This window comes from Pteropus medius, unplaced genomic scaffold (assembly GCF_902729225.1).
Source record: "Pteropus medius unplaced genomic scaffold, Ma_sr-lr_union100, whole genome shotgun sequence".
Lineage (NCBI taxonomy): Eukaryota > Metazoa > Chordata > Mammalia > Chiroptera > Pteropodidae > Pteropus > Pteropus medius.
In genome coordinates, this window is record NW_024355327.1 from 1,632,311 (window position 1) to 1,652,760 (window position 20,450).

General features: G+C 38.2%; 1 protein-coding gene across 4 annotated transcripts in view; it reads left to right on the forward strand.

The window, feature by feature from the left end:
• FHIT (fragile histidine triad diadenosine triphosphatase) overlaps nucleotides 1-20,450 on the forward strand; it is a 1,065,768-nt gene that overhangs the window by 896,578 nt on the left and 148,740 nt on the right. For all 4 annotated transcript variants that reach the window (XM_039858526.1, XM_039858528.1, XM_039858527.1 and 1 more), the window contains one exon: nucleotides 1,415-1,483. In XM_039858526.1, coding sequence (XP_039714460.1) covers nucleotides 1,415-1,483 — 69 coding nt within the window. The remainder of the gene's footprint in view (nucleotides 1-1,414; nucleotides 1,484-20,450) is intronic.

The following is a 20,450-nucleotide window of genomic DNA, read 5'->3' on the forward strand; positions in this document are numbered from 1 at the left end:
TTGGGCCCATCCTGAGCTGCTTTCTCTTAAGAATTTGGTTCCATAGGTAGTTTGTCATTTTTTTTTTTCCTGTCTCCCCCACCCGCATGCTTACATAGTCTTTGTGACTTAAGTATACACGCATCCCGGTTGCTGAGGAATCTGTGACTGGCTTCATCACTGACTGAAGAATATTCTGGCAAAAACATGTCACTCTTTGGGGACTGTGTGCTCAAGGGCTGATGGGAAGCTCCTCTCTGCTTTGTTCACCTTGGACCGCCTTGTTCCGTGCCTTCGTTTTAATAGCGTATCATTTGCTTCTCCTTGTGCAGCTGAGCCACAGGGACACTTAATCTCACATTCTCCAGAGGCCCTTCGGAGGCTTCGAGTCTGATCGTGTAATCAAAAAGGGGTGGGTGTGATTAGGGATGAGGTTTGATTCTTTGTCTGCCTCTTTACATTTAGACTTTTCATTTTCACATTCCTCCCCATAGTTTGTAATAAGCGGAGGAACATAGCTCAAGGGCAGGAATAAAGTTTAACTTCAGCCGGGGTACAATAGAGGCTATTTGGAAAGTAAAACTTTCAAATGGTAGTTTAGCCTTGAAGAATATATTGAATTAGATATGCTGTGTGCCTTGATTCACAACCGCTGCATAATAGCATTGCTGTGTATATTACTTGGGTAGTTTCATAGACTAAAGAAATGGGCTGTTTAAAAGATTAACGTCACAGAATCAGTATATGTGCTAATAAAAAAGGTGGGGGCAGGAACCAGACCACCTGGCTTTCTGTGCTGACTACCACTTCCTGTGGTGCCTTCACTTCTCTGAGCAGAGACTTCCTCCTCAGTAAAGTGGAGATTGTAGTAGAACTTGCCTCATGGGATTATTCAGAGCATTGAATGAGATAAATGCCAAGCACAGAGCTTCCTTATCATAATAATTGAAAGTTTAAAAATGAGAATTATTTATATTATTATTATATGATTATTATTTGAAACTCCGATTCTGTAATTTGGCCCATGCTCCTTCATACTCTCATTCATTTGCTCTTATGCAGTTCTCTGTTAGCCAATTTTTATTTCTTGTCAGTTTCAGAGACACTGTGGTCACCTTTTAAGACGTGCTGTCATTTCAAAGCACTGGCTAAATACAACCAAGACTGACAACTATGAATAATTCCACAGAGCCCCTAAAACAATGGCATTTCACTCAAACTCTCATGTGTGCCACCAACTTGTTCTCTCGCTTTGTGCCTCTATTCTCCACAGATTTAAGATATCGTTACTGAAGGTGAACGGCATCTTCCTCTGAAAAATAATCCAGCAGAAACCAATGTGGAGTAATTGGGTTTCATGAGAGCATCACTGTCAAGTGTAAAAATATATGGGGAGATAATCACATTTTATTTTTTTCTTTCTTGTACATTTCAGCACGTTCACATCCACGTTCTTCCCAGGAAGGCTGGAGACTTTCACAGGAATGACAGCATCTATGATGAGGTATGTCTGCTCTCTCCGATCTTATTGTTTGATCACAGGGGCTGTCTATGCAATGAAATCCATCTAAATAACTAGGTATTGACATAGATATGGTCTTAAAAGAGGTTCCACCTAATATGACTTGGGAAGTGGCAGTAGAGGTGAAGTAACCCAGAACGGCCATTACAGGAACTGAAGACAAATGAATTTATAATGATTTTCTTTTTCAAATCAAACTGGGCAGAAACTGAATGTCCTCGGGATTTGTGCCTGTGATTTACCGGGACACTAAATGTTTGCATACAGACCTGACCCAAAGTCTCCATAGGAGAAAATCTATAGGACAATCAATAGAAATTAAGCGGATTGATATATGATTATTTAATCAAATGCTACATTTAATTTTTAAAATACTTGGAACTCAGCTTGTCTCTCTAGCATTTGTTCAAAGTCAAACTGTGAATTATCATAAGCCAAAACGAGGTTGATTTGAATGATATAAGTTTAACCATGTATTAGTTGCATTTTAGCAGTTAGCTGATTTCTAGTTACTTCCATTCAAAGATATAAATGTGAAACTATTACAAAGGTCAATTGGCAAGAACCAGGTGATCTGCCTCTAGGGTGTAGTCTGCATGAGAACCTTTAAGTGTCTGTCTGTACTATGTGGAGCACATAGGCTATGATGGATCAGGCTGGCGTAAGATGATTTTGATTTAACTATTTAGCCAATGAAAGGTAAATATGATCCCCATGTGTATTAGTGGATAAGATGGCAAGGGCATCCTGGAGTGCTTGGTTGAAAAGGGCTTCCAGGCTATTTCTAGATGCAATAAGGAAATGTGCTGTGATTGATTAGCAATGTCTGCCCCGGGTATCAACTATGAGAATGCCATTTGACACTCCTGTTCTAACACTTTGAGAATGGTTTCTAAAGTAACTTTTTATTTTAGTTGTTTATCATGTGGCTCTACCAGGTAAACTCCACCTAATAATCTCCACCTGATTTCCATGGGTCAGCTAGAACCTATGCAACATTGTGTGTGTGTGTATTATTGAAAGTAATGACATATATTATTGATGATGATGATGATGATATTGATGATGATGACTGTGTGTGTGTATTTTTAAGGCTTCTTTACAGTAACTGAACATTAAAATGGCTACCTGGGCCCTGAAAATAAAGAACCAGAGCTCAGCAATTAGTTTTGAGACTTACAATTAATTTTTTCTGGGACTCACTGGTTCTTTTGAGGTGATTGGTTATTATGCTTTTGGGACATCCCTCACTATCTGTGCTTCCTGTGTTTTCCGAGAGCTGAAATAGACCTGTGTGGGGTGGAAATGCTCTAGTCATTGGTCCCTCAGTGCTAGTTGGTAGACCAATTGCTGCATATCCCAATTCCTAGGAGGTCCCAACCCTAGTGATTGCCGAGGCTCTGAGGAAGCAGTAATCATGTGTGCCTAGGAAAGTCCCCAGGAGATTCTGATGTATGGCTAGATATGGAAATAGTCTTTCCAGAATTTGGGCTTTCTTGAAGTCATATCTTATAATATTGTAATTCAAATTTATTTTCATTGGATATGGAATGTGGCTTGAGGTTGATAAAGGGTTAGATCATTTGAAAGAAAGTCAGAATTATGGAGTAATTATAAAGGGATGCATTTTTTTCAAAATACAATTACTGATCTCATTAGCATAAACTAAGGTTAATAAAATGTTGCCAAGTACAGGCTATTTTAATGAATAAATTAGCACATGATTTATATACAAGTGAATACATCTAAAGTGGTATTTAAAAACCTGAAAACACTGTTTTCGTCGGCTGACTGTCACCTTGAAATCTTGTTTATATTCCAAGTGTGCTTGTGATAGAAGCTGCAGGGCTACATTTCAGCCCAGTTTGAGATACAGTGTCTGACACTGAGGTAGGTATGTGACCTTTCTCTCCCCGCCTACTCTTTGCTCTTGTGTGCATGCTCTCACAGCATCTGTGGCCCCACAGATGAGACAACCCATGTCCCTACCTCCTACATATTTGGAGAAGCATCTTACAAGAAGTAATTACTATGAGAGGTTTTTTTAATCAACTGGTAAGTCATATGTAGTATAGATTGTGTCCACTGAGGGAGATTGTGGTATAAGACTATAAAGCGAATGCACTTTGAAGACAGGTAGAATTAGGTTCAAATCCCAGAACCACCTAGTGGTTGTGTGACATTGGGCAAGTTACTTAACCTCTGTTTTAATTCTCTCATCTTTAAATTGGAAATAATACACATTAAAGGTTGTTATGTGTCATATATGACATACTATATATTAAAAGCTTATTATAGGACTTGGTACATACTAAGTCTTTATTAATAGGTAGCTGCTTCTGTTCTCTTACTCATCTTAAAAAAAAAAACAACAACAACAACACAACAAAATACTTAAAAACCTAGCAATGGTAGGTAAATGGAGAAGCCATGTTTGAAACCAGATTATTGGATGCTCTCATTCAGCACTTTCCAAGGGTCAGATTTCCAATTTTCCCTCCACTTTAAATCACTAATTTTCAGATTCATTTTCTTCTTTACATAAAAATATTTATCCAGTTTGAGTGCTTAATAAGATACTGTCTAGAAAGTGGCATGAGAAGCATGAAGCACTGCACAGGCATTATTTGTATAAGATGTAATGTACATTAGACTGAGTGACCTTAATCGGAGATGATGGAGTGATGAGGGACAGCATTCCTTTAACTAAACGGAGCACTCACTCTAAATTATGCATCTGTCCATGAAATACAGCAAACAGACTGCCTTGGAGGGTGGGTAGTAGGGAATAGGGACAACAGGAAACTGAGCTCTGTGAAATGTAATTGTAATCCTACTGCTGCAGAAATAGAAAATGATGTCTAAAGAAGCCCTGGATTGTAAATTAGCTTGGAATGTTGTGTTCTCCATGGGCACCGTTTAAGAAAGATAATGACAAACTAGAGAAGGTTCACAGAAAGGTGATGGGGTGGTGGAAATAGTGATTTGGGGAGCAGCTGAAGATAGAGATGTTTTGTCTGGAGAAGGGAAAACTCGTAGAGGGAAGATAGTGATAGGGCCACTGTTTCTAAATATCTAAAGGGCTGGCAGGTAGGAAAGGTATTAAATAGTCTATGTGGCTCCAGGGGGAAGATTTGGGACTTTTAGATTCCAAGGAGGCAGATATCAGCTCCAACAGGTCAAATTGATAGAAACTTCTGAACACTTACAGTGACTTGGGGGGATGTGGTGGTACCTTCCCCCTCCTGGATCCATGCTAGCACAGAGTAGATGGCTATGATTCTTCAGGAGGACTTCTACATTCAGTCCTTGGATAGACCACATGGTTCCATGATTTTATAAAGCTGGCCCATTTGATCATTACCTCCATATTTAGGTTACGCAAGTTCTGTAACCAATAGTGCTTTTTGTTGTTGTCGTTGTTGTTAGTATTCCAGCATTTGGATAGCTGCCTAAGAAAACATTCTTTTTTGTTGAGTTCATGGACATATAAAGTATAACTCTTCTTTGACTTACATAAAACTATGCTCTGTTGATTTTTCTCATTCCCATCCTACTTTCCACTTTTATTCCAGCTTGTTGTTGCACATCGATAGTCTATGGGAATTGTTTGCTTCATCAAGTATTATTTTGCTTAAAAAATATTATTTAATGATGTGCTTCTTTTTTGCCTGTAAACTATTTTTTAATGAGTCTTAATGTTATTGAGCATGTCACTCATTCTCTAGGTCACTATAGTTCCCACCATTTCCTGTCTCTTACCAAGGTTTGCCTCACTGCTTTATACCTGCCTGACCCCTGAAGGCATTTGAATTTGAGATCCCTGACTGTATCATAGGATACTCTTCTTCTCTTTATCACTCAAATGTTACAACTCCCAGGATTCTCTGTCTAGTCCGCTGTGTATGCCACTTACCTGTAGCATTCATTTTACATCTTTGCTTACTCATTTACAATGCTATGGCCCTGGTGAGTTCTTCAACTTCAGTAGTGCATTCTGTCCACCTTCCTAGCTCTTGTTATTCTCATTCTCTCTCATTGCTTGGCTTTGTTAAATATATTATTTTTGTTCCCACCTTTGCACATGTAGTTTTCTTTGCCTATAATGTCTTTCATTTTCTCTTTCCTGTCATGTGACTTCATGTCTTCATCCAAATCTCAGCTCAAGTATCATCTACTCAAAGTTTTTTTCATTGATTGCCCCACTCCATCTAAGATAGATAATCCCTTATCTCCTCCACAGTAACTCTATCATATTACCATGTTTATTTCCTTTTTTATTATTTACCACACTTGAGATAATTTATTAGTTTATTATTCAATGTCTATATCCCTCACTTCACTGTAAAACCTTGAGAATAGGGACCTAATCTGTCATAAAGCAGTTATTCAACACATTATTTGTTAAATTAATGAATACATGAAAGAACAAGGTGTTGAACTAGAAGAACCTGAAGTTCCCTACTAGTGCTAACATAATTTAAAAGGAGAGAACATCAATTTATTAACTCATAGCTACATTGAGTGAGATTCTAACGTGGTAATATCAGCCATCTGAGGTTAATTTAATGGAGCATTGATGGAATGACAAGATGTTTGTCAGAAATTGTGTGCAGATGGCTGCAAATTGTGGCTCCTCAGAAAGGCTGGGCGAAGTAATTATAAATCTTTTCTGATTACTGAGCAAGCCTGGTAGGCACATGTCAAAGTTGATAAGTAACTTGCCTCCTCTAAAGGTTAGACTTGTGTGTCTGTAACAATTACAGATGTGGGATTTGCTGAAATCAGGTTCAAGAGCTTCTCTTCCTTTTATTCCAACCTTGACTTTCATATCTGACTTTATCTTCACCTGCTCTTCCTCCAGCTCTCTGTCCTGGATTTGTCTTTGCATATTTTGTTTTCTGCTTTATCTTCTCCATTTCAGAGGATGAGTCCCTCTACTTCCCCTCAAAACTAAGTTTAAACTACACCCTTCCCAAGGCAGAATTTCTTATAAAGCCCTTTCTCTATGGTTCTCTATGCAGATCTTATTTATTAGTTGCTCCCAAACTCATTCTACATTTATGTTTTTTAAATTTCCATGAATTATGTGAGGCCTTCTCTAAACTCAGTGGGCCCTCCGTTATCTTGACAAGTTGATGAAGATTATGCTAATGACATAAATGGGTACTTGGATAAAAGAGCATGTACAGCTAATGTGGAAGAGGGAAAAACCTATTGCCTAATGCCATGGTACATCATCTCATTAATTCTATAAGGCTTACCCTAGCTGTGTCCCAAATAAGCAACTCTCATAATTGTGTTGGACAATTCATGAAATGTTTATGGGTGACATTAAATGGTTGTGATTGTGCACTGTGTAGGAAACCCATTACTGATGAAGAAAGTGACTATTATTAAAGCAAATGGGAATAGCAATCAGCAGTCGGACAAATTCAACCATGAATTTCATAGACAGAGCAACTGTAGGTTCAAGCATGTCATGGAAACAATTGCGTGGCTTAACACAATGCATGAACAAAATCAATTTGCTAAAATGCAGGTCATTTGGCCTTGAGTGCCAGAGAGAACTATTATATTGCAAATAATATTTGAACTTGGATCTCTTTCACACACCATTTGACAATGGACTCAAAGTCAATGGGTCCCCAGTTGACTCTCCAAAAATGAAGGAATGTTTCAAGGAGACAGTTAATTATCTTCCCCCCTCCACTGGGTTCAATGATGTCCTCATTCTGAGGGATGAGTTTTTGAGTGTTTGAGAATTTTTTAATGTAAACTTTGTTACCCCTTGTTCACAATAAAATAAAAACTCTGTGGGTTCTTCTAAATTTGTGAGAACTTGTAACTCAAAAAATCTGAATGTGCTATAACCAACAAAAAAAAATACATAGTAGTGGTAATTTAATGATTTGTGACATTGAATTCTCTGAGTGAATCTCTAAATGCTCTTTGGCTACCTATTTTAATAAGAGAAATGGATAGACATCTGGTTTACTCTTTCCTATGTCAGGTTATCATTGAATTAAATCTTTATGTCCCTTTGCAGAGAGAAACAAAATTAGCAGAGAAGCATTTATCTGGTTAAAATTATTTCCACCATTTTTTCCTAGTAGAAACAAGAATTCAGGGACTATACAATTTAGATTAGTAATATTTGGTAGAGTCTACCACATGTGGAATTTTGAGAAGCATGGAGGACTATAACAGTGGACTGGTGGCTTACAGGAAAAACTCGTGAAATGATTAAATATGAGGAAAAATATTGAAGGAGGGCAGAAGGGTGATGATGAGAAGATAGGTACCTAGAGAATGAACCTCAAGGCAAAGGATGACACCTCTATGGTTTTCCCTAGCCTGCTTTGAGAATTGCCACTTCAGGTCAGTTTTCTCAGAACTGCTATCCTCTTTCATTTGAATGTGCTCAATTGCGTATTAGTGAGAAACAAGAAAAAGTTAACCACACATTGGTCCATCCATAGTACCAAAGTAAAACCACTCCATGTAGTTCTCACTTATTGTTTTCTGAGTAAGGCTTTGTCTAAGGAGTTATATGTGTTCTGCACAGTGAATTCTCTCTCCAAACAGACATATTCCAGCAGAAATCTATCAGGTGCATATTAACATGCAAAATGCCTGCTCCAAAAAGTCCTGTTGCTGGTCTGCCTTCCTACCGGCCTCTCATAGTTCTTTTCTCACGTCACTCAGTCACAGCAACTATTGCAATTAAACCTGAATTAACATCAGTACTTAAAGATTGGACCATTTGTGTATTTTTAAAAATTAGTTTAAAATTACTTAGGTTTTTATTCAAGGTTTCGGACATAACTGTTAATAAACTGTCACTTTAGAATGCCCCCAAATTTTGGTAACTTTGGAGACTATGATCCATTCAAGAAAACTAGATCTCACAAGAAAATTTTCCAACTCTATTTTGTTTAGAGCTGAGAGTTTGGGGACAAGGAATAGGAAAATAGTTATAAGTAATTATTTTTAAGTTAAATTATTATTAAGTTAGGAATAAATTATAAGCACAAATGAATAAACCCAGCAAGAAGAAATATAAAATAAGCATTACTTTTCTATCAGTATAAATTATAATAACCTCAAAGAGAAAAGCCCTCAAACATTGACTTGCTCTCTTTAAAGAAGGAAAGCAAAATAAGCAAGAATTAGGGGAGAAAGGAAGATAAAAACTATTACAATTTTAAAGCCATAAAGCATTTGAAAATGCTTTTGCTTTTCAATTATCTGTCATTCATTAGACAAAAGAATGATGCATTTATTTTAAGTAGCATTTATAAATAAATCTCATTACCCCTTAGCTTGGAAACAGGGCTCATGCTTTGAAACTATCAACCAGCAGAGAAGAACAATAAGGCTTCCAAGCTTCCTGCTTCGGAGAAGGCACATATAGCCCTGGAAACAAAGTCTGGTGTTTGGAATCCCAGTTTAAGTCACTAAAATGCAGTTGTAATGTTTCACCTTCAGGTGATGTCTGTTATCAGTGTGTCCTCAGTCTGTACTTTTTGCACATTGTGTTCAAGAGCGGCACCGTTCGGTGGAAATGTAATGTGAGTTTCATATGTAATTAAAAATGTTTAAAACAAGTGAAAAGAAATAGGCGAAATTAACTTAAATGATACAATTTTAACCCAGTATAACCAAAATATTACCATTTGAACATGTAGCTAATATACAACATTTTCATGAAATATTTACATCCTCTTTTTGTGTAAGTCCTTGAAATCTCATACGGCTTTTACATTTCCAGCACATCTCGACTCAAGACTGGCTACATGTGGTTAGCGGCTACCAAATTGGGCAGGGCAATTCTAGAGTTTATTAAATCCAAACAGCTTTATTAATTTTAATTAAATGTAATTTTGATGCAAAAGCTTTCAGTCTTTTCACCGTGGACCTTCAAATTCCAAAGGCAGTAATTTATTTTCCCTGGTTCTCAAAAGTGTAAGATAACACAGGAGATGTGTCATCTAACAGCCAAAGTAGGTTGTATCATCCCTGATCAAAGACTGTTGAAGCCTTCAGAGACATAACAGCTCAATAATTTGTGAGGACATTAAACTTTAGTCCACACTATCTAGACATTTAAATATCTCATCTGGAAAGAAGAAATTCTGACTTATGATTTTCTTTCAGATTGCTTTAGCTTACTGGCAATCAGCTTTTTATGGAGGTTTTTATGCCCACCTCCCCACCCCCAGATTTAGAAGAGCAAGTTGAAAGAGACCTGATTTTCTTTCTAATTAAGAAAATCTAGAGAAGGCTTCTGTACCCACATAGCTCTAAATTCTACATATCAGGTCAATACAGTGATTTGTTATAAGTTATTTAATGTTGAATTTACTATTTAAATTTCGGTGTCTTTCATGTTTCCCATATTTGAAATGGGGAGAAAAAATATATAAGCATTGGACAAACAATAATAAAAACTCTTAAACTTTGTTCCTAGGGAGAAGGCTAAAGAAAAATAATAATAAAATAAAATTATTATTTTCATTTAATGAGAGGCTACACTGGGCTGGACTCTATACTAGGTGCTATACATATGTTACTTTAATCTTCATAAACCTTGCCAGGTAGGTATCATTAATACCATTTAATTGAAGCTAAACCCCACAGAGGGTAAGTGTGTGTATCAGGACCTTAGAATCAGCTCATGATAAACAGCTTCTTTAGATCAGAGTCTGGTTGACTAGAAAGCCTTTGGTCTGAGGAAAATATTATCCTTCCTTTTTATAGAAAATGCAAAAATAGTGAGATAAATGATTTTCTTAAAGACTGTGACTTCCAGTACTAAATCCCAAACAACTTCCAGATCTCTGTTCAGCCTTAGAGATATTTACACACACACAATACTACACACTCCTCCCGCCTCCCCTCCCTCCCCCCCCCCCAGATTTCCACTAAGCCCTATAGGCCCTGGACAAACCACTACTATTAAATACGTAAAATTTAGAGTATAGGAAATAGGCATATTCTAAAGTTAGATTTTTTTTTTCTGCTTTTGGGATACAACTCACTAGTTCTCAGCTAGGTACTTTATAACTGTTTTTCTGTAGCGTTTTTTTTTTTTTTTTCCTTCTCCAAACACAAGGAAGTCTTATACACAGTCCAGCAAAGCTTCTACAATTCCCAAGGTCATTTTTTTCTGAGCTGGCTTTGTGCACTGAACCTCTTAAATGCTTTTGCATGCCTTATAGTATATTCATGTCATGATAACACACTAAAATATTTAAAAGGAAATTGCTGCCCTTTTTCCCTCAAAAAGGAAACAGTCTTTGCTTACAACTCTCAATGGACCATAAATATCTTCTAGGGCAGCTGTACCCATATCTGTTGGAAATCCTTATATTAGCAGTAACTAAGGAACTTATAGAATATTCCCTTTGCACCGAAATGAAGCCTTGCTCCAGCATCTTCTTCTTCCTTTAAAAAAAAAAAAAAGTTGGGTTCTACTTTGAAAACTCTTCAGAGTTATTGAAGAGGAATTTGGACATTTCGGTCAAATCCATTTATGAACTTCCAGCTGGCTTCCCAGTAATCTTGGTCTTAGTTGATCTAAAGACTGAAACTAAATTTTTATTTTTCCAGCAATTGGAAATAACCTGAAATGAGCGATTTGACTTGTTTTCTTAAATCAGTTTCCATCCACATGATGTGCCTACCATTTACCTTCCTTCCCTGGGGCACTGGGATAGTTCGTTTTCTTTTCGGTCTCATCTCAAACTCAAGAGCATGTGGAGCTCGAGGGGATTTCATTTATTGGTGACCTGGTATAGAGCTGAATAAGACTTCTTGAGAGAGTTTAAGGACAGGGTTTTTATTAATTGGTGATTCTGTTTCAAATAGAGAAGGAGAATATAGTGTGATTATGACACCGGCATGCTGACGAGTTAACGTATTCAAAAAAATGCAATGTGGAGTGGTGAGTTACGTATACCTCGAACAGATAAGAAAACTGATGCCCAGAAGGACACAGTAACTTTTCTGAGGTCACAGAGGGAGGAAGATAGACCTGGGATTCATACTCAGACTGTCTGGTTCCAGAGTCTGGGTTCTCTTTCACTCTGCTGCCTCTGAACTCCCACAAGTGTCTTAATCAACTTTGTCCTTCTTGCTGCCTCACACCCAATAAGTCCCACTACCTTGTGGGTATGTTTTCCAGATATGTTTGTTGAGCTGAATCCTTGACACTCTGAATTCAGAGCCTCATTCTCCCATTCCTCACCTCAATGGCCTTCCTTTTCAGCTGTAATCCGCCCCCCCTTTCTGGGTACTACCTTCTTTCCTTGTCAAAACTACCTCTCAAAAAAGAACCTGTACTGTAAATGTAACAGCAGTAGTTCACATTGTTCACCTTCCTGAGATGACAAAGTATTTTTTAAACTAGCCAAGTCTGATGGAGAAAGAATGAAAATTTAAAGCTGGACTATCTGGCCTTAGTCTAAAGGTACAGTGGGACTTTGCTAGTAACTCCAGAATCAAATGATAAAGGCCAGCAATGGACTCTGTACCCATTTCTGGAATCTCCCTGAAATCAGTTTGATAATGGTCCCTGAGTACACCCACCATCATTCGCTAAAATAGACCAATCCAAGCCAGAACAATCCTCATGCACCTTCATATTTTGGAATTGTGTTAATACTCTGCCAAGAAAATAATATTTCTATTTTATCCTCCTTCAGTTTCAAAAATGCTCTTGTCTGTATCGTAATTTCAAAATTACCTCAGAGCGTGTATCAATAAAATATGTATTACTTATGTATTTAATTTGAAAAATCTCCACCTGAGAAATAATTTAAATGCTAAATAATAGAGGAATATAGTTTGTTTGAATGTATGTATTTATATATATAAATGTTTTAAAGTAATTTTAATGACATAGTATTACAATATATTGAATAAAATATTATATAATATTGAATGAAAAGAGTGGCATATAAACCAAGAATAGAATGGAAGCAGATGCACCTGGTATTTAAAAGGGATTGTGGCAGGATAATGGAGTCATGGATCACTCCTGTTTCTTTCTTCATACTTTGGCATTTCCCAAACTTTATATAATGAATGTGCAGTGATTTTGTAATTTGAAGAAAGCATTAAGGATCATCTTTCAAAAGCAGACATTCTATATTCTTTTTTACTCATTGGCAGAGACCAGTATTTACTGGTAGTTGGTTGGTAAATGTAGTGGAAGAAATTGACTTTAGTGTTTAGTAAAGACCTCATGGGAAATACTCGTATGTGACCTATCAGCTTAAGTTGTAATACCCAGAGGAATGGCCTTTTGGGGTTTCCACTCTCTGGCTTGTTAGGAAAAAGTACTCTTCAGGATAACATTTTCCCCGAGTTCCTACTCTGAGAGGCAGAGAGAAGGATACATTAAAATAGGCAATCTCATCTTCCCCACTTATTCTTCTTGCCTCAGGTTTCTTCTCAGTCACCAAGTCATTTCTGACTATGTCTGAGGTTCATCTGAGTAGCCTGTACGACAGTTAATTTCACAGTCACCAGCTTGACTATACAAAAATGAAATACTTTTTACTCCCCTAATTTGGTTTAATATCTTGGCTATGATACAAAATAACTTCATCAGCCCAAGGCCACTTTTTGTCAGCGAGTTAAGTGCTATCTTGGTCAGTTCAGGTTTATAATTAAGCCCCATTCTGGTTTACAACCTCTGCATTCAGCATTCTGCTCCCAGGAGCATGTCACATGGGATGGGCAGGTATTATATGGTCCTTGGCTATTGTTTCTTTAGCATCTGGTGTCCGGGTACTCTGCCTTACATAGTCCTTGGTGTATCCGTGGCTCATGCTGACACTATAACAAGAAAAATCATCCTCTGGGGGGTGGTGATTATTGACTAGTCTCCTACATTCCTGAGGTGTCCGTGGTCCTGATATGGCCTCTGGTCACAGCACATGAAAGGCACTTACTCCGTGCCATTAGCCAGATTTTCAGTATTTGTTAAGACACAGACATGTCTTTCTATTCTTTTCTGAGGCCTGCAGAAGATTTAGGTCTCCCTGGAAGATACTCTCATTGTCACTACAACCCTTCATCATTCTCTTTGCAGAAATGCGTGCTACCTGAGTTCTAGATGGGGAAAGCAGACAAGTCTACTCTGCTCTTGGATTCCCAAATCCAAAGAGAAAGTTTCCAGCAAATCACTTGTAGAAAGCAGAATAATTGCCTCCCAACAGCATCTACATCCTAATCTTTATAACCTGTGAATAATGTTACATGGCAAAGAAGAATTAAAGAAACAGATAGAATTAAGTTTGCTAATCAGCTAACTTTAATATAGGGCAATTATTCTGGATTACATGAATAGACCCAATATAATCAAAAGGGTCCTTACATGTGGAAGAAGGCAGAAGAATCAGTGTCAGAGTAATGCAGCATGAGAAAGACTCAACTGGTCCTTGCTGACCTTGATGATGGAGGTGGGCTGTGAGCCAAGGAATATAAGCAGCCTCTAGAAGCTGGAAAAGGCAAGGGAACAGATTTTCCCCGAGAACCTTCAGAAGAGATGTAGACCTGCCGACACCTTGAGTTTAGCTGGTTGAGACCCTTTTAGGCTTCTGATCTCTAGAACTGTAAGATAATAAATTTATGTTGCTTTAAGCCACTGAATTTGTGGTTTTGTTACAGCAGCAACTATAAAGCTAATGTATCTCTAGATCTCAGGATTCACCCAGGAGTTTGGGGGAAGGACATTGAGGGTAGAGCACATTGCCCTATGGGCATTTGCGTGCTGTCTCTCTCTCCTCCTTTCTCTCCTCTCCTTCCTACTTCTCTCCCCCACCACTCTCCTCACACTCCCCTCAGCTCTGTCCCTTCTCCAGTTCAAAACTCCTTTTTTCAAGTCTGGTAATGGACAGATAGAGCTACTCAGCCTTCTGATCCCTGCATGAATCATTTCTCTCACCTGACCAGTGCCTTTTGCACTTAGAAGCTAAGTTGGTGAGGCCAGGGGATAACAACTAAGCAGTAAATATACTTCCATTTAGTCAGGAGAGGGTCAAGAGGGAGATGGCATACCAGTGATAACTTTGAAATATTAACTCGCCTCATATGGATAAGAACTGAGCAACACTAACTGTGGAGAAAATAGAAACCACTAAGTACCATGAACAGTGTGCTCTGATAAAGGGCTGTCAGGTTCAAGGAAGGAAATGACCACCTTCCTTCCCTCCTGTAGAGGCTCGTGGCCTGGCTCCATTGCTAATGAGACTTCGGTCAGTTCCCTTTGTCTGGGGCTCAGTTTCCCTCTCCTCTAACTGAGAGGCATTCATCTCATCTCCGTCACCTCTAAGCACACTTTCAGCGCTGATACTTTGTGATTCCAGGACACTAACTAGTTCAGTTGAGAAAGAACCACTTGCCCTGAGGACTCCTCCCTTTGATTTCTACTCCGAGGCCACATTAGCATAGCAGAAAGGATATTGACGCTGCAGTTGACTTTTAAAATTCACCAAGAAGAGGGAGATAAAATGAAAACACACCAGATGGAATGTGAGCTTCGTACTATTTCAAAACTTAGACATTTCCACTAAATGTTGGCACAAACTTAAAATTAAATATCATCTTGAATGCTATTTACAGTTTTCAAAGTGACAATAGTCTCTTTCAGAAGGAGGAGAAACTGTTCTAAGATTGATTCTGATTTCTTTGGAATTTTATTTTGTGGTTGGAAATATTAAAAGAATAATTAGTTGGATATGAAAATCATAGGGAGCGGAAGTCATGCAGGCAGCTGAGATACAGCTGTGACCCTCACTGAGTGACTGGGACTTCCAGGAACCAATCCCAAGAAGCACTGTGAATATGGCTCTTTATCTTGTGTAAATTTACCAAATAAACTTTCAATGTCTTTAATTTCCAGGGGTCTCACATGCTACGGTTCTTGATTCATTTTGGGTAACAGACCCCATTAGAACCATGCTGAAAATTGGAAACTCCCTGCCTAAATTTTAAAAAAAAATATTTACCCAGATACATTAAAGTTTTACCTGTGATATTAGGATTTTTTTTTTTAAGTCTCAGGTTAAGAACACACAATTTGAGGCAGAGAGAAGAATATTCCCTCAAAGTCTAGGAAATTAGTAAGACTGATTTTGTACAAGAACTTTCATACACATATACACACATACACACATGTATATACACGTACACACATGATAGTGAATTGTGTTCATGTCCTTTAGGCTTACAGCATCCACTCAAGATTTACCTCTCTCCATCTGAGAATATTTGACTGGTTATTCTCTCATCAGGCAAATGTCAGAGATACACAATGTCAGAATATACAGAGAAGAGGATGGAGTCTTTTGAGAAGGAAATATTCAGTAGACTGGGGGTAGTGACCTTCGTAAGGAAGCCAATAATTGAACATGTCTGATAAATGAATCTCTCACTTTCCCTTTAATTAAAAGTCTAGTCCCAGGGTCACAGTAGCTTCCAGAAAACTGGTCATACAGTTCCACAAAACATGGTAATTCCACTTTTACTTTGAATCAGTTTAATATCCGATGTTTGATGCTTATATAATATCATCAAGGTGCAGAAAACTATTATCTTGAAACTTCTCTATCATGTCTTTTAAAATATTGAGTAGTCTAAGTCGTAAGAATTACAAATTTTTATCCTTTCTATCAGTGAAAGAAGTTACATATTCAGCTATTCTATTCCCTAATATGCTTTTCATGATTACTTTTTAAGCGCAAGATGACTCAGGCTGTGGCTCTGTAATATCTACAAGACAGTTCAAAATTTAAAATTTTTAAAGAATCATGGAGGTAGTTGACTCCAGAGTGATCAAAACGGATTTGAAAAAAACGGATTTAAAAAAAAAATCTGAATTTGCAGGTACCATCATTTTTTCATCTTCAATTAATATTTTATATGCAGTCACCTCATTCATCACCCACACACACCTATCAAAGGCTTACTACCCGGAAGGCTCTAGGTTAGGCTGATCCAAGATATCCAAATTCAAGAGATAAGTTGCTCAAGCTTCTTGCATCTGAAAATAGAATGCATCCCTATCTCTCATAAAATGCCCTACTCTTCCACCTACCCTTACTATTGGCACCCGATTCTGAACAGTCCAGGCCAGAAATCTTGGTTCATCTCCAGCTCGTTCTTTCATTTTACCTTCTGTATGTTTTTATTCACCAAGTTTTATCAGTTTTTTTTCTCACAAACACCTCTCATAGTTATTTCTATTCTTGACTGGGCAGAAGTCCTGGGATTCCAATGGCTAAGGATTTTCTAAGACTTCTCAAGGCTACTAAAATCATGCCCTCAGTCTACTTCTCTCTTGATTGTGGGTGAAATTAGAGAAAAATTTCATTATTTTATCAACTCATATTCTTTCCCCAAACTCCTTCTGAAGGTTAGAGTGCGGGATTTTGGTGCAACTTCAAACCGTATCCAAATTATCTTCTATTTGTTTGTTTCTCTACCTCGCTACCTTTCTTCTTCTTCTTAGGTGCCACCTGAATCTTATGTCATGGGTTTGTACTCGATTCTCTATTTAGAGGTTATTGGTAAAATTCCCCTGGTTTTCACTATTATTTTGTGGTTGTTACTTTTGTTATTATTGTTGTTGTTGCTAGGAAGGAGGGAAGGAGATTATTTCTTTTTCATTCTGTCATATTTATGATAGTGAAGCAGCCACAATTTTGTACCATTTCACTTCCGATTCTTATTTCTTCAGGCTCTCACCAACTAATACAGCATTCCCCCCTTATTTGCAGGAAATAGTTTCCAAGAGCCCAGTGGACGTCCGAAACTATGGATAGTACTGAACCCTACATATACTATTTTTTTCCTGTACATACATACTTAAGATCAAGTTTAATTTATGCATTAAGCACAGTAAAAGATTAACAACGATAACTAATAATAAAATAGAACATTTATAACAATATACTGTAATGAACATTTTATGAATATGCCATCAGGCTCTCCCTCCTCCTCCCTCTCCCTCCCGCTTTCTTTTTCTTTTTCTCTCTGGAATTCTCCATTTAATATTTTCGGACCATGGTTGAACTTTGGTAACTGAAACCACAGAAAGCAAAACCACCGACAACTGGGGGGACTACAGTACTTCTTGGACTCTGATTCCAGCCGCCCCATTTATACTACATAAACTGGAAAGTTCGTTTTTCTTAAATTCACACCCTGACATTCCAGTGCTGGTTCAAGCTCAATTTTTTTGGCCTGCGTTTTCAAGACCCTTTGAAAAGACTCATGGCCTATGTTTTCAAGGCCTGCGTTTTCAAGTTTGCCTCTTCATCCAACTTGTCCGTTCTATTCATGAACTATTTGCTTAACCAAACTGCCTTCCTGTGGGCCAAATAGAGAACTAAATCATTCCTACATTTATGCTTTCAAATTGCTACTCACAGTGATTCTAAAAACCCTGGCCTCCACCCTTGTCCTCTCCAAACTTCTAAAGAGATTTTCTGACTACTCAAGTCCACAATAACCTTTTTTCTCTAGACCTTATCACACATATGTTTAAGCATGTAGATTCTCAGAATAGCAAGTTGAAAGGCTCCAGGATAATCTACTGCATTTTAAAAATAGAGGAACTGAACTGATGCCCAGGTAGGTTAGTGATAATAATGGTGACCATTTTTAGTTCCTGCTGTGTATCAGGCCATAGGGTGGGAACTTTTCATATTTTTAAAATATCAGCTTTATTCAGGTATAATTAAAATATCATATAGTTTATCAAATTAAAGTGTACAGCTCAATAGCTTTAAGTGTATTCACAGAGTATGCAGCTATCACAACTATGTGATTCCAGAGCATTTTATCACCACCAAGAGAAACCCATGCCCAATAGCAGTTACTCTCCATTTCTTCCTTCTCCCATCCTCTGGCAACTACTCATCTATTTTCTATCTTTATGAAGTGCCTATTGTGGGCATTTCACATAAATAGCATTGTACATTATATGGTCCTTTGTAACTGGCTTCTTTCACTTAGCATCACATTTTCAACGTCCATACCTCATGTAGCATCTGAAGTTCAAAGATGTTTACTCATTTGCCCAGGGTCCCGCTGCTCTCACGAGGGCAGATTATGGCTGAAGCTCTAGCTTTCTGTCTCTGAGCTCAGCATGTTTCCCTATCTTGTGCCCATTCTCACGTTCTTCATCATTTCACTTGAAAAGTAAAACAATTAAAGGTAAAGATGACAATAAAACATGTTAGTAAAGTTCAAAAGGTAGCGGAGCAGACTTAATACTACGAACAAAAATGGTAAAATCAAAACAAAACCAAAAGCATAAGGGCAGCGAGGGATTAGGTGAAGAGACAAAAAAGGAACTAAATTTCTGCTTCTTTGAATCATGTTCGTTACATGCTTGGAAGAAAGCAACTGACTTCAGGATTATCACATCAAGGAAGGACTACACAGGCTCCAAACCATTTGCCCTAAGGCAGAAGCCACTTCTAGTCTTGGTGTATACATAGTATATAAAGAGTTCAAGCACAAGTAGACGGCTTAGTGGCACTAGGGATGGCACCTAAGGGAGTCAAACAGGGTATAGGAGAAGAAGCAGCATTTGATTTGTCTAAATCCAAGCATTCTTATTTGACTACATCCTAGGTACTGTAGGCCTATGTTCAGTTAAAAGGCTATGTTGCCTCATCTGTTCTGCTTCCCAGCCTTCATGGTTGCTGAGAGGAACTATTCACTGGAAAAAGGCAGAGATTCACTGTCCTCATGTCCTATGTGGCCAGTCTGGGACTGGAGCCACTGAGAGCCTGTTGCTTCAGTTATTGTCACTGTCTGATCATCTACCTCAGAGGGTTGGGGCTACCCAGAGAGGTAAATCCAAGAGACACCATCTTGTATTGTCCCTGTTATTACAATGTCCCCCTGTGCTGCTCTGCCTATGCTGCCTAGTTCAGGAGTTGACAAATTGTGGCCCGTGGACCCATGGCCTGGTTTTATAAATAAAGTTTTATTGGAACACACCCGTACTCATTTGTTTACATATGCCCTACAAAGCCTAAAATATTTACCATCTGGATCTTTATAGAAAAAGTTTTCTGGTTCCTGGCCTGGCACAGTACTGGTTCCACAACAGCTGATTCTTACACCCTCCAAAGACTTTCACCCTTTTGATGCCACCCAACTGACACAAAGCCATAGGCAACTTCTGGGAAGCCAGATTTTTATTAGTTCCGTGGAGACATTCTTTCCCTAGGTGAGGGTTCCTTAAGGCTGGGTGCTAGCAGAAGCCACAATGCTATTGTTTCCTTAAAGTAGTTGAAACTTCTCCTGCCTCACTTCACCAGGTATGTCAGGCTTCTCCCAGCCATTGTCTGCCTACTCAGGTGAGATCATCTTCCATTTGTGAAAATGTCTGAGAAGTTCAGTCTTTCACCTACATCTCATGTGCCCACATGTGATTTCAAAAGTTCATTGCTAGTAGAGGAGCAAAACAAAGAAAGGGTATGTCACTTGCCTAAGGTCCCCCTTTGAATCACACTCAGGGTCTAAATCCAGGCAAGAAAAAGTGTGGAGGAGTGAGAATGGATATGGCTTTGTAATAGAGAGTTGGCAGCAAGGACTCTGGTGACAGTCAGACCTGGAGACAGAACTTTCTGCTGATTCTCAGTGTCACTCTTTGGAATTTCCATCCTCTCATTGGTAAGCTGAGGCTAAGAATATTTTCTAGGTCATGGGGGGTAGTTTGGAGGATTTCATCTGACGATGTGTATTATTTGCCTTGTAGAACACCTGGCACATGATGCTAAATAAATGTTAGCAGCCATTAGTGTTTTGTTGCTATTGTTGCTTTTATTATTATTTATTTTTGTAAATGAGAGATCTGTATCTGAACTTGAGCTTTGTGGCTCTTCATTCAGTGTCTGGAGTTAAAAAGGTCCAATCC